At 36.5% G+C, this 15923-nt stretch overlaps 1 protein-coding gene across 1 annotated transcript in view; it reads left to right on the forward strand.

Annotated features, from left to right (window-relative positions):
- Positions 1-15923, forward strand: part of Mhcl (Myosin heavy chain-like) — a 346996-nt gene that overhangs the window by 266867 nt on the left and 64206 nt on the right. Inside the window, exons 22-23 of the mRNA XM_073078174.1 lie at positions 3551-3699; positions 4730-4853. Coding sequence (XP_072934275.1) covers positions 3551-3699; positions 4730-4853 — 273 coding nt within the window. The remainder of the gene's footprint in view (positions 1-3550; positions 3700-4729; positions 4854-15923) is intronic.

Genomic DNA, 15923 nt, shown 5'->3' on the forward strand with positions numbered 1-15923 from the left:
CGTCGCTCCCACGTCGTTGGGTACCTTTTGAAGTTTTCCCCCCTCGAAAACAAAAAAAAAAAAAAGGTGTCAGACACTAATACATAAAGCATTCCGATTTAGCGCCTTATAAAAAAACGCGTTAGAAGGAATGTCTCATCTACGTGCCTATAATCCTGTACCCTTCAGACAGGCAGGTAATTGACAAGCAAGAAATAGCCAGCATGGAATAATCTGCAGCACTTCCCAATGTGTAAAAAGACCCGTGCCCAGCAGTGGGACTTAAAAATTACATCAACGATGGTCATAGTTCTAATTCAACCTCGGAAGTTAGTAAACCGCTGGAAAGTTCGACTACTCTCCTATTATACTCTATCAAAACCAGATACCAACACAATTATAAGCTTTGCCAACTTTAATTACACGTGTTTTGCTTCCACAAGCAGATTATTATCAATCTTAATAGCACGCGATTACAGAACAACTTTTCCTCGGCTATGACTACAAAACGTGGTTACGTAAGATAAAATTAACTTTTTCGTTCGCACGTCGTGCGTTCTGACTGGGTAGTGTCGTACCGTCCGCGGGAAGAGAGTAGTTATTCTAAGTGAGATAAAAGCATCTACGGCACTCTTTTGAATATCACTAACTAGCTGACCCGGCAAACTTTGTACCGCCTCAAAATCTATTTATCAAATATATTTCATATAAAATATAGCCTATGTTACTCGTGGATAATGTACTCGTAGCTTTCGAATGGTGAAAGAATTTTTAAAATCGGTCCAGTAGTTTTTGAGCCTATTCATTACAATCAAACAAACTAACAAAGTTTTCCTCTTTATAATATTAGTATAGATATAGCCTGTGAATTTATATGAGCATGTGTAAGATTTTTATAAGGCCGATGCACGGCAACGCAACGTCAAAATCGGCGACGCAACGCAGAAATTTGCATCATGCAACTTGCCTTCTATTCCGGCGTTTCCTCGAAAAATAGTCTTCGTACCTTAAATATCTTATTTGCAACATTCGTTTAAGTAGCTCAGGTAATTTAAAACTGAGGAAATGAGCAAATACTATGTTTTTAGTCAATATAGATGTGAATTTGGTAATGTTATTGACTTAAACGAGAAATCTATCGTTCGTCGCTTACGTTCTCGTGATAGAACATGTATCTATACAACAATTAGGTCTGATACGCAAAAGGAACATTCTTATAGCCTTTCATTGTCATATCTCGTTTGTTCTGTCGATTTGTTCCAAGAAATTGTTCTCTTCCTCGATTCGGTATTATTAGACCATTTGTGACTAATTGGCCACTAAGGTAAAGAAATCATAACTTGCATAGGTTTAACGATTGTGTCTCTTTTACCTCGTTTATATATACATTGGACGTGTCATACACTAATATTGTATTATCTTTACAATATTTTGACAGGCATAGCCCGTATCTGCGCTGTGTTACGTTAGATTTCTACACTCAAAAACGCGTCAATACACATTTTATCGGAGAACACTTTTTGTCTATCACGACAAGCATCTCACACCCTTTGTGAATGAGCCCTTAAGCCGTTATTTATAATCAATCTATCCTAGTTAAAGATCGAATATTGTCAATATCTAATAAAAAAATGTCAAATATCGATATTTCACACGTAAAACATTGGATAGATCCATTATTATAATAATTACGGGCGTTAGTCACTGCATTGTCTATCGAAAAGTAAATACTACTTATATAAAGTGGTTATTTTGAATAATATAATTATTATCTCTAGCCTCTTCTTACTCCAGTAAGCATGGCCAGTTATTTAACGGTTAGATACAAACGTTATCAGCTGCTCAACACGAGATGATCTTCAGGCCCGTGCATGATCAATATGGCAACAGATTAATTCCGCTTCTTCGGTACCTACCCCTTTGTGCTCCGTACTTCGTATAAATGATTACCTGTTCTGTATGAAGGTACGAGGTACATGAAGTATGGAAGTAAGTACTACTTTCAAGGTGGTAGAACGCTTTGTGAATCGACTCCGGCGGTACCACCGCCATACCTATTTCTACTTAATAACAGGAGTGTTAGGCGCTTCTGTGTTCCGGTTTGAAGGGTGTGGTATGGGAGACAGACTTTTCCGAGGCGTTTCAGCTTAGTCCTCAGGGGTAGCGGCGCATTTGTGGCCGACCTCAGGTAGGAATATCTAATCCTATCTGGGGTTGATCAGATGTCCATGGGCGGCAGTAGCCACTTACCATCAGGTGGACTGTATGCTCGTCTGCTACTCCCATATAATAAAAAAAGTAGATACGTTTTTTACCTGCGGAAGGTAATGTTATTCGAGTGTCATACACACACACATATTATTGTGTCTGTTTTTCTGTCACGGATAATTTAAGAATCCTTTCCTCTAATACCATAAATATTTTTCCGGTTTTAACTCATTTTCTATCGGGTAAATAGTACCTATGTATTGTATTATAATATTGAGTTTGTATTATACAAATTGATGCACTTAATAATAATTATAGTTAAAAACTAAAAACCACGCTAAAATCGCACAAGCAAATTCGGTAATCCTAAGGAGAATGGAACAAAATTATTAAAATCGTGTATTGTCATCGGTTCCTGATAAGTGTTCAAAATTTTAAATAATTCGAACCTTTCAAAGTGGGTAAAATCGTGTTCAATGATTCCGTTACATACATAAATACAGGTAATAACTTGCGTAATAGTAGGTACATACAATAAATACAGATGTAGTGGCGTTATCATTAGGAAATTGCAAGTTAAGCAACAAAACGTGCTCTATCTTTTCTAAATAGGTACAAAAGATATAGGCGTGCGTTCACGTTTAGTTCATGTGAAATTGCAATCAAATAGAAATTTCGCTATTATTTTTAATAATAGTTATATTTATTATGATGTACGACGAACTTAAATAAATAACTTAAATAAATGGGAACATTTTTATGGTACTCTCGCTCCACCGAGTATACGTTTATTAGAAGACATACATACCAATATCTGTTATAAGATGCATGACATCAATTGCTATTTTTCTCAAATGAGTACTTTTTATGTAGCTAAATTATAACTTGTTATTCAAAAATGGGCACGGAATTAACTTACTCACACTTGACAATGTTGGCAAACTTGCATGATTCTCTGTACGTTTTCTTTATAAAGAAATTTCAAGTAGTATGATTGAAGACTACAGAGTGCCAGAAGTGCAATGTACGAGTAACACAAATTTAAAATGTTTACATCGAATTTAAAGGTATTTTGATCAGCCGCCATAAAATTTAAAATTGAACAGTAGAGAAAATCCTCTGTAAACGAGTAACTTTCTGCTTTTGAGTGTTTTATTTAAAAAATAGGTATCTATTTATTTATCTTTTTGTAATTATTTAATACGTAAAAGATAAGAATACAAATCAAACACACCAGACACGTAATACAGCACAAAACTCGACATTGTACACCAAACTAAAAGTACCTAACGAAGACATAATTAAAAATAATCTAAGCTACATTTGTTACTATCTATGCTCACGATGTCTCTCGTCTTTGCAGATCATGTTCCGTGGCGGCGTCGTGGGCGGGCTGGACGCGCGCCGCGACGCCGCGCTCGCGCGCGTGCTCGTGCGCTTGCAGGCGCGCGCGCGGGGATTGCTCGCAAGGCGACGAGCCCAGAAGCTGCGCACTCAGCACACCGCTGCTAGGTGAGTGAAGAAATACTGTACTATCACTGATGTTGGTCTAGACCGGGTCCAGGTTCTTAGCACAGGGATGTTGTAGAAGGTGACGCCCGCGCGCGGGGGCTCCTCGCGCGGCATAGAGCGCTAAAATTGCGCACGCAACACACTGCTGCCAGGTGAGTGGGGAGTGTCCCTGTAGTGCCGGCCCAGAATAGGGTTACGCTATCCCCAGCCTGTCGTAAGAGGTGACTAAAAGGGGGCTACCGGGGCTGCGGATGGCAAGAGCGGCAGCTTGATACGCCCGACCAGCAACACCGGGAAGAACGGCGGTATGTGTGGTTGCATACCGTCGTGTTGTAAGGGATGTCAGGAAGGGCTTTAGTGCGGTAAGAGCCGTGCGATAAGGGTACCGGGTACGTTTTGAAGGTTTCCTCCACGTTAACTAATAAAAAAGATGAGTGGGGAGATGTTGTACTAACTTTGCAGTACTTTTTAGTTGTCGCTGAGTGGTGTTGGTCTAGAATGGTACCAGCCTCATGACACAGGGATGTAGGAAGTGACGCTTTTGTAGCAGTATGCAGTCCACCTGATGTTGCGAGTTTGATGTCGTCAATGGCTTATCTGTAAACAACTCTAATGTTGTGTTAATGTATAGAACAGAAATTGGACCTAGAGCTATGTCCACTATGTCCAGGTGTACCACACATAGCTCTACCACATCCGTTACCACTCTTGTGAACTCGCTTCATGTGTAAGTCATCCATACCCTTCCCATCTAAATGCATGAACTGCTTCACACTAAAAAGTGTGCTGATGGTACCTTACCCGTTCAAATGGCTCTATCATCTTTCAAAAAGAAAAACCTTCAAATAGCGTCCTAAAATCAAAATAAATTTTTGTCAACAATTTTATCGTCTTGCGTTGCGGTGAGCGGCGCCACCGATTTTGGCAGTACGGCACCGCTACGCGTTTACATGCCGTTCCAATAAGTATATTATATGATGAAAGTAGTTGCATTGATGAAGCCACAATATAATACTGTGTATTATCCCAGATGCGTGCAACGCAACGTGCGCGCGTTCCTGGCGGTACGCGACTGGCCGTGGTGGCGCCTGCTCGTACGCGTCACGCCGCTGCTCGCCGTGCACCGCACCGAACACCGGCTCAAGCAGGCACAGGTGAGACTTACACACAATACTTCAGCTAATTGACTCACCATATAAATTTTAGATAAGTGACAAACGTTTCAAAATCCTCCGATCAAAACAAACTCGAGCAAACCTGGGGAGGGTCCACTCTAGAGATGGTAAATCTTTCCGAAAAAGATTCTTGAATCGATCCGAATGGAAGTGGAATAAATCGATTCACAAAAAAATCGAGGCGCAAAGAATCGATTCTCAGATAATCGATCTTCTATCTTTTTAGCTAAAAAGGGTGAATGTAGCGAAAAAAAAAAGGTCATCAGGATCAAAAAAAGCACTGAAATACGTATCTATCAGCAAAAAAAATGTCTCGTGTTTTTCAAACTGAACTCTACGCTAACTCGAGCAGACAGATGATGAACCGTCCATTCACCAATTTATTCTGAAACAATAGGAAAACACTTCTGAACATACAACGCTACTAACGTTTAGCTTTTTGAAAAATGTCACCTGATAAAGCTATCGGTTTTAACGATAAACAAACATAATTTTTCAAATGTACTGTGAATTGACGAAAAGTCTACTTCAGTTACTGACAGCCGAAATTTAAAAAGAAATGGATTCTGTCATACAAATAGGTTATTTAAAATAAACTCGTAGAATCTTTATCTTAACTGAACGTATACAAAAAGTCACTGTGTCAGTGATGTGATGTAATCCGGCCGTTTAATGATAAAAACGCACTGTTTCGAATAGGGTCATCATTATCTTTATCGTTTACGATTCGTTTCGAACTCACTTCGAAAGCTCGGTGATGTTTTGAAGCGTAAAAATGTATATATTACAAGTTATGCATGCGACTTCGCTCGCATGTTTTTTTTTAGAAAATAACATTGTGGCGACTTCCCGCTACTCGTCAAAAGATGGCGCTACGAGTATTCTGAATCACGCTATCGAAGTTTTCTTAACATTTTGCATTTACAAGCCCCGAATTAATTAAGTCGATTGAATATTAAATTTTAATTATATGTTTAGATTATATATACTTAATATACGTATGTAAAGTACAACTATCTGTCATAAGAAAAACGTTACGAAGAAGCCCACCAATCTACACTTAACTACCATTGGATATTACGACATAAACCGTTCTCATTCTGAGAATCTGTGTCACTTTATCCCAACACTAAAACACTTAAGACTCGATGTAACACTTGTAAAAGTGTACATTTTAACGTCATCCACTTTTTGTTGAAATGCACTATTTTCAAACAGGTTCACAATTGTCCGTGGGAGAGCACCCGATTTCGATTCGTTCCGGATGCGTTTCGAACGGTCGGCGATGCGAAACGATGATAAAAAGTGTGCTTGGAAAATTGGAGCCATTCTTTTAAAATTGTACTATACATTATTTAAAAAAACGAAAGAACTGACAGCTTTAGAATATAATTAAACATGGGAGTAACCCCATGATTTACACGAATACATCGATAGCCCATATGTTAAATCGATTATGATATCGGAATGAGGTGAATATCGTTTACATACCTATTTTTTAGAAGATATATTTTTCGTTAATTTTTAACACTATCTGTTATTAAACAATCCCTTTGCTTCTTTTATAAGCTCCACAAATAATGTAGAATACAGTCAATAACAGTTTTTGATGATAACATCTTCAAAATAGGTCAGATTCGATTGTTATTAATTACTAAACTTTCACTAGCGATAACAAAATGCCCTATTTCAAAACAGGGTTATCTAGTGTGGGAGAGCACCCCGATTCGTCTCGAATCCATTTCGAAAGTGCAGCGAAGCGAGGCGATCAACAACGCAGGCGAACGCATCGCATTACCGCATTCGAGTGCAATTCGCTTCGCTTTACTAATGACAAACGTTTTATTTCGAGGAACGAATTATTTTTTCGAGTAATTTTCTTGTTCTGAGATACTCGTGCTCGCCTGTGGGGTACTAATGTATAGTTGATGATGCTTTTGATGATGATGGTGATGATGATGACAATTATCATCTTATATATAAGATTTGCTGGACAAATTCGTATTTTTATCTTCCATCCCCTATTTATCCCCATTAAAAATAAAATTTCCAAATTCGTTTCTTGGTACTACTTGCAACAGCAGAGGAGTCGCTAAAGTATCGCCGGTTATGGAGGAACGCTCTTTTGCACCTTTTTGTAAAGAGCCCCATATCTGTATTAAGTAGTCATAGTTTTACAGAAAATATACCATGATTTGTCGATATGGTTGTCAAGTTATTATTCTTACACTTTTTCCCAATGAACACACCGCAATACTTCAAACCCAAAATAAAATTTACCAATTGACTTTACACCGCACGCTGTAACACTATCCGACCGACACGACACGACAATCGTGGTCGTAACGACCGTGTACGATGAATCGCAAACAGAACGCCAGGAACCGCAGCTGGACGTTTTATAAGATTACGTATTGTAATCGTTGAATGCGAGCGCGCATCAAACTTAGGGTTGTCACATCAATCGTCGGATTTAAAATTGGCGCCAATAAAGATATTTTAGAGGGTTTATTTATACGTCTTGTCCACTATTTTTAGCTTTCATGAATATTTAAAGATCAAATAGAAATGAGAATCTACCATTTTTCATTAAGTTTCATCAGTCTCTGGGTTGTTACTTGTTATCTCACTTACTGATCAATCAACTAGCCATTTTTAGATTAAGAATGTTATGGAGGCTAAAATGTACAATGGATATCTATTAGATCATATGTGACAAATTAAGCAATAATGTAGATTAATTTTATTTCGTCTCCTTTTATCATCGATATAATTCATCCATCATTATTATTTAGGTAATTATTGATTATTTGTTAAAAATGTGTCCGACCAAGTAAAATTCGATATTTTTAACGTGCGTGACAACCCTAATTCACCCAAGCACCTGATAGCACTTTCACCGGCCTGCCATTCCGCCTTCCCGCCAGCGGCCGTCCATTCAGCCGTCGCAGACACAATGCCGCCGCTAAGTGGGCAAAAAATAAACAAAAATGCTCATTAACGCTCGGCTTTCCTTGTGATAGTGATTGAGATTGGTAGGCACATGTGTGTTGGAGAAGACTTTAATTTTTTTTCGTCGAACTATGAATAAATATAAATTGAAGAAACAGCCCTATGTTAGGGATTTGTTAAACTATCTTTCCGTTATAAACATATAATGTGATATACAATTCTTTACCTTTTTTTGATTCTACTATTTCGTGTCTAATTTTGGCATTCATTTGCATCCCCTCCATTTTGAGACAATCATTATTAAAAACGTAATTTATCATTTATCCTTTTCATGACGTGAATGATGGTTTCGCCCTCTCAAAATGCCAAGTCTTGATAAATTTGAGGACATGATACCTATTCATAATTATTTCCTGGAGTTGTTCCCTGAACAGTACGGAGGCATGATTTTAAAATTAAGAAACTTGAATTTGACAGACTTTAATTTTAAAATTATGAACAGTCCAGTTAATACATTTCCCTTAGATTATTATCATTGGCAAACCTCCACTGATTCTCAATCGATCAATATTCTCAACCTACGCAGAACTCACTACGAAGTACTCTAGTAGTAGCTCTTGAGAAACCACTTCCTGTATCTTGTAGTAGACAAATAATTGGGTCAGTGGCCGGTAGCAAAGATCAGCCGATTACGTTGTGCGGTGGCGTAACGCATGGTTACTAGATTATTTTTGAAGCTTCTTTTGGGCTGTTTGGAAAAAATGTGAGTGTGTTTTTATAAAATTGATAGGTAAAAAAAACATGAGAGTGATTTTATATAAAAACCGACAGATAAAACTGACACTATGAAGTTGTGTTGTAAATATTGCAACTTTTGTTTAAAAATATTTTCGTAATAAAGTATCGTATCGCATAGCTAATGCGATACGATACTTTATTTTTCATGCGTCGTGTCGTGTAATATTGTAATATTTATTTGTAATTTTTTGTTTGTGTAATAGCTTCACTTCTAGCGCATGAACATATTGAGACAGAATTTAGACGATTCTAAAAACGCTTCATATTATTATGTTAGAATCCGTTAAGCCGTTTAGTATATAGGACATGCCAAAGAACGAAACTTACACCATACGCTTGAAAAACATTACTCTCCACATTCCAGTAAAAAGATTAAAAAAAAACAAACAGACATATCGATTCGTTTCATTATTATTTTATTTCTATCCACATATAAATCACTATAGACCTATAGATGTATAAATATTTATCTGACTACTATAAGTGAATGAGTTCGTTAACCCCGCGCAGATGATGCTCACAAGATTGCGAGAATGCAATGAATAGCATAGGAAGTCGTCTTAATCGTGGAATAAACACGTTTTAATGGCACACACTGTATTGTTGTTACTGCTTTTCCTTTTATGCATAAGTAAAAGTTGTATGTGATTTACGCCAGGTACAGTAAATATATACTTACTTGTTTGCTGGCTAACGACGCAATATACTTGACTGATAAGCGGAGGATTGCGGGTTCGATCTCCGAGACAGATAAATTAGATTTCTGTTTTGAGACCCTTTGTTTTGTGATATTGGTGCTTAGCGTTTGGCAAATATTACAATATACAATATATCTAATAAATAGTCGCTATGGCCCTTGGACGGCCATAGTAATAAATGGCAACTGCCGCCCATTGACATTTGTAATCAACCCCTGGTAAAAGATAAAGGATATTAATAATAATTACAGTTTAAAAACTAAAACCCGTGCTAAAATCGCAAAAGGAAAATCGTTAATCGTGATTTCTGACGATCCTGATGATGATGATGAGGAGAATAGGATGAAATTATTAAAATCTTGTAATGTCATCGGTTATTGGTAATTGTTCAAAATTTTAAATTTAAAGTGATGATAATCGAGTTCGATTCCGTACATACCAAGATCGAAATTTAATACCTTCTAGAAGGCATAAATTGTCAAATTTCGATGTTTGGTAGGCATAACACAGATAGATTATGTATTAATAACGGACATAAGTTGGAACACTTCACGTAAAAATTTAATTACTTGAACTTATAATTATTGTGGCGGTAGTAACGCCGTAATTGACCCACAAAGAGTTCTATCACCTTTCAAATTAAAGTATTTTTTTAAATATTTCAAACATTTACTTAACTAAAGTTACTTAAATTTTCCCACAATTATTCCATATCTCTTCAACGATCAAATGTTCGCCTTCCTGTCTAAATTGTATTCTACTTGTCAACAAACTAACCAAATAAATGAGACCCGCTTAAATGGTCGTAATAAAAACTAAATTCGTATGTCGTACATGTCAAGTAGAGTTGGTCACTCGTACAAAAGATATGCGGTATCGAACATCAAAGAAAACATTTCGGTGGTCAAATAACATAATGGAGGAGATAACAGAAAGTTCTAATTAAATGCGGAAGCAACTTCGTATAATATGTATGTAGGGTAGGTGTTCTGGTTTGAAGGGTGTGGTAAGGGAGACATACTTTTGCGAGGCGTTCCAGCTTAGTCCTCAGGGGTAGCGGCGCATCTGTGGCCGACCTCAGGTAGGAATATCTAATCCTATCTGGGGTTTATTACAGACGTCCATGGGCGGCAGTACTTACTATCAGCATGGACTGCATGCTTGTCTGCTACTCCTATATTATAAAAAAAAGCCCACACATTGTTACTCTGGTAGTTGACACTCTTAAGGGGTCCAGGTTCGGATCCCAGACACGCACTTTTTCTAATTTTCAAAATCATTTGCATATATGAAATTTTTTTATCATTTGTTATAACAGTGAATGTAAACATAGTAAAAGCTACACGCGTAATTAGAAAAGTTGTCAAGAATGTTTAAAGTCTACCAATTTCCAATTTGCCAGCGCTTAGGACCACGGCCTAAGCCCCTTACATTCTTACCCGTACACAGAAGTGGATTCCCACGGAAGTGGATTCCCACTTTTGTGTACGACGACGACGAAACTTGTGACATAAGGCGTTAAACGTTGACGACGAAAATTGTGACATAAGACACGTCTGTAGTCACTACAAATTTCGAAACACATAATACTATTTGTCTAAACACTTATCGCCGATAGCTTCCTACATTCAAACATATATAAGTAGTGTTGATTCATTTCAAGAAATCGCTTTCAAATCGTAAGTATTAAGGTTCAAAGCAGATCGCACCGCACGCCATTATATCGTTGTATTCTATATAATATTATATTTTCTCTTATTCCATTAGTCCTCTAATTGGACGATCGTACAGTAAAACAAAATTTATGGTTATTGCCTCAAAAGATAATCAACACTCATTTCCCAATACAGGTAGACGAGATACGGTATATAGCTTTGAATTTGTTATGTACAATCCTACACACAAGTCGTTACGCTGTTATATTGTAACTCGTAAAATATAGTAGAAACTTGATAGGTGCATTGTATAGGTGCTTTAGAATGAAGGAAATTACTTTGGTATGCTCTACGTCAGTCTTTCCCAAAGTTGAGTGATAACGTCCCCCCGAGGGCCTATAGGGGCGGTAATGTTCAAGAAATTGTGACTTGTTCAAGCATATTTTAGGCTCATGATGGCGTTTTCCTAATATTTACAAAACTTAAATTAAATACTGGTTACGATATCCTTTGATTCATTCATTATTACACTTGTATCATTTATTTTTATTTACTACATTAATTAATACGTAATTTAAATTGAATTGAATTTATAACCAACAGCCTTATTTGATTAACTTTGAAATGGTCTTATTTGTAAATTTTGGAGGCGCTATCAGTATAGTTAAAGGCATAAATGACGATGGACGAGACAACTTTGAGAGCCTCTGTACCCCGGGTAAATGATGCCGGTCTATCATTAAACTTATCGGTGCACCGTACGTGATGATCGCTTCCTACGTTCACTGAATTCGGATCGGTTGTGGGAAAGTTGTGTTGCGAGGTAATGATCATCTGTTTCGCATTAGGATAGGTAATAGATGCATTGTTCGAAATAACTTCCTATTGGAAAATTTACGTTTCTTTCTTGACGGATTTTGTTGATTTGCATCGGAGGGCAGGGCCCACTTATCTTTAAGGTGTCAGTCATGGCCCGTGCCAGACATCATCATATTTTTCTATGCAACATGTTACGATGAATGCGCATTGTTCAAGAAAATACTATTTTGCCTGCTAGGTCACGCTTCTGACACGCTCTTTATCTGGAGATGTAAATGAACTTTAAGATATAAGCCCAGTCGTTAGTCGCTGACTAGTTTCTGCTGCTGACTGTTAGTCAGACTCATTAGTCGCTGTGATTTGTACCAGAGATTGCTTGTACCATTGTCCTTCCACCAATACGCATTATTGCGGCGTGGTAGAGGGTGCTTCAGACGCCTACGTAGAGAGATAGGTATCTACCCATGCACAATAGTGACCGTCTTTTTAAACGGATTAATGAATTTGGTTAATTTAATATTCCGAAACAAATTCTTATTCAGACAATAGTTAATAGCGTAGAGATACCCAACGATTCCTCCAAGTCATCACACATGTTCCCAAAAAAACGAGGAGTAATTAAAAACTGTCGTAAAACGTGATTATTCGTGATCGTGTGATTTAACCCGTATATCACTCGACGCGGGTGGGAAGGATGCTACTTTTTGTACCATTTTTGATATTAACATGTGTTATGTTTTTGTTTTGTTAATGTCTTCTCAGTAATAATCAATCTTAATCATTTTTAGACTACCACAGTTAGTAACTTGACAATGGGAGGCAAAAATAGACAAATATCACACTTTAGTTATGATTGATTATTTCTAACGGTCTTTAGTTTTTAATAAAATAGACATTTCGCCTTTTAAACAATTCTCGAAAAAGCATCCGAAAAGGCGAAATACACGACAAGTGTATTTCGCCTATGAAGAAGTTAAATCTTTGCGAATATAATGTAAAATGAAAATACAATAAAATTCTTTTGTATAAAATGTTAAATAACAAAGAAATAAAAATAATTAAATATACACGCAGGTCATTAAAACTCGGTCAGATGAAATATATTTAGATTTACATTTTTTTTTTATTATTATTGTTTTATTGCAAACTAAATTTAAATAATTGAATTAGAAATTAAGCAACATAATGAATGATAATTAATATTGTATTATGAATTACACAAGTAATTAATGATTAACTTTTTTGTATTTAAAACCAAATTAACCATTCACACATTATAACGAAAATTTTGCTAACCAAAAAATGCGAGTTACTTTATTTCTCATCAAATTGATGGCTTCAAAGAAATTGAATTCGGTACGTTGCCCTCGCAATTATTGTGTACATTTTGCAATTTTGCGTGTATCATGCCATAAAAAAAGAGCTAAGTGTTTATTAAAATTACGTTTATTTATAATTGCAATTAAAATCCAGTCATTGTCTCGATGACTAAGTTTTAAACTGATAACCTTTAAATATACTTTTAAGATGGTAGAAGTCATTTGCAGTCATGCAACACTTTTTGATATAGGTACGTAGTTATACTTTGTTGTGTTCTAACTTACTCGTAGTAAAATCTTACCATTATTACTTTAATTCTATTATTGCCTTTAAAATGCTTCATTTAAATCGTACTCAAATTTTAAAATAATAACATTCACAAAATTTAAAATAAAATTACATAGGGATGTAATACTCGTACTGTATGTATTTTTTAATATTCTGTTAAATCTGTTTTACGTTATGTCATCCGTATATACCTTTTACCGCCCTAAATGTCACAATTTAAACTTTTCCTTCGTATTTAAAAGACATTTTTTTTGGTAGGTACTTAGTCATTGTAAGAATAACTATCCGTAAGAAAACAGGTGTAATAAAGATAATTTTATGAACCTATCTATTACGATTAAACGATAGATATAGTTCACTGGCCGATCATTAAGATTACGAGATAAAATACATGAATAGATAAATCGATATTAATCGTATCGAATATTTTATAGTCCGCAGTGAGAGTTGAGTATCGTATTAATTTATTTTAAGATAGACAAAAGCTATATAATAGTCCAGTGGTTTAAATGTTGCCTACTACGCCGGTGGTCCGACTTCGAATAAAAAAAGTGACTTGCAGTCATATTCGTATTAGAAATTATTTTAATAAGTAGCGTAAACGGTCTTTAAAACGGACCTGAGAGCTTTCCTTAAGCCTCGTATGGTAAGTAGCCACTACCGCCTACGAACATCTATAATCAACCTCAACTAGGTCCGTACTAAGGTCAACCGCAACTGCGTTGTTATACCTTAAGACTATGTTGGTATAAATTGATCTCCTTTCTTTAATGTGGAGTGTAATAAATTCATTAGACCTCTTTTAGTCCAAAATTTAGAAGCGAAATCCACAAATTTTAAAAGCCGTGTATTGGACGCTCCTCTAAACCGAAGGCACGCCTCGTACAGTCGTTTTGTTGTGATGTAAATAACGAAACTACTCGTATATGGAGCGTGTCATTCGATGAGATACTCTTACAATGATGTCCGTTCGAATCGCTTCAACTGTCAACATCTTTGTGATGTAGGATTTAGATCAGCGATCGGTATCCAGCGGCCCGCGGGCCGCATGTAGTCCGTCTTTGTGATATGGGATTTAGGTTAGGTTAGATTAGGCTAGGTTAGGTTAACGGTCGACAACGCATGGCCTGTTGGCATGATGGGACTTTTCCTTGCGACCGTCGGACCTACCTAACTAGAATCTAATTTCTCAATCAATTTTCTGAACCCTGTTTCGTATTCCGCCCGCCATTGCCCCATTTAAGTTACCGACCGCTGATTTAGATGTCTCGATGTAATTCTACAGAAAAGTAATACTTTCATATTTCTTCTAGTCTGCCGCTATTTTCTCCATCTGATATTTTCAACTAAGTCTTGTGGAACGCACAAAGTAGACAGTCAAACTACTTTCTTTCCCGGAAGACGCCACGGGATGAAAACTACGTCATATTTTCTCTTAAACTATGGCTTCTGAAATACTACTCTCTTACTATTAACTTACTTCACGTGGACTTGAAAGTGGACGTGATTTAATTGTCTGAAAATTCTGTTTATTACTATGTAGGTACTTATTTATAATGAATTGCTTGAAAATAGGTGCCCATGAATTATTTTTAGTAGAATTACGAAGTAGTTTTTTTGATGTGAAACATCTATAGCCGCACGTAAAACCGATTTCTGGCGTGGCGACGCATGCCGTGCGCAAAAATCGTAATATTTTATTTTATCATTATGACATATTTAGTTCCTATCACAATATGTTCTTTTCTGCATATTACTTTTACAAAATAATGTCGATGTTTCACATCTGCCAGGCGTCCCGTGACGGCTCACATGTTTTTTTAATGTAAAGTATTACGTATTACGAAGTTAAGCTAAGCACCCTAATGAAATCCTTCTGGTTTCAAAGGGCACGGTATACTAAGCGTTTAATATTAGTCCAAAAGAGTAGCACTTATTGGTGTCTCAAGTTAAAAGAAAATATAAAGTATTGGTTATCCGTATTCCGCAGTATTTTGGATTCGAACCCGGAAATATTCGATGTGGGAGGTTAAAATTCCTACCACTGGAATTTTAAAATAAAACCACTCCGCAAGAATCTGTGATCAACGTTTCTAAACAAACAAACAAAACCACATACATGTCTAAACTATCATACAACTCACAGTAGTTTAAGTGTAATTTAATTATATGAAGTTGTCAACGCATGTCTTCGCATGAAAGATGCATGATGCATAATATGCGATGAGTTGATGACATATTGTTTGCATGTGACATGCGAACATTAAGATATGTGTAGAGTCTCGTTTTAGAAAATAAAGGTTTGCTTTTCAAATCTTACAAGCGGAGGATAATTACTCTTTATGTACTAGATGGAGATTTACCTAGAGTTCTATTGGCATACAAAGATAATTCACAAAAACCCAGAACTGAAGGGACATCTGCATTTACGCTTAATGATAGTCCATCAAAAGTAAAATACAGGTAGAATTTTTGGTTTCCTATTCCACCTGATGCCGACTACTGCTGCCTATGGGCAT

The sequence above is a fragment of the Epargyreus clarus genome, unplaced genomic scaffold (genome assembly GCF_041222505.1).
Source record: "Epargyreus clarus isolate Ecla_fem2 unplaced genomic scaffold, WU_Ecla_fem_2.2 ptg000012l, whole genome shotgun sequence".
Classification (NCBI taxonomy): domain Eukaryota; kingdom Metazoa; phylum Arthropoda; class Insecta; order Lepidoptera; family Hesperiidae; genus Epargyreus; species Epargyreus clarus.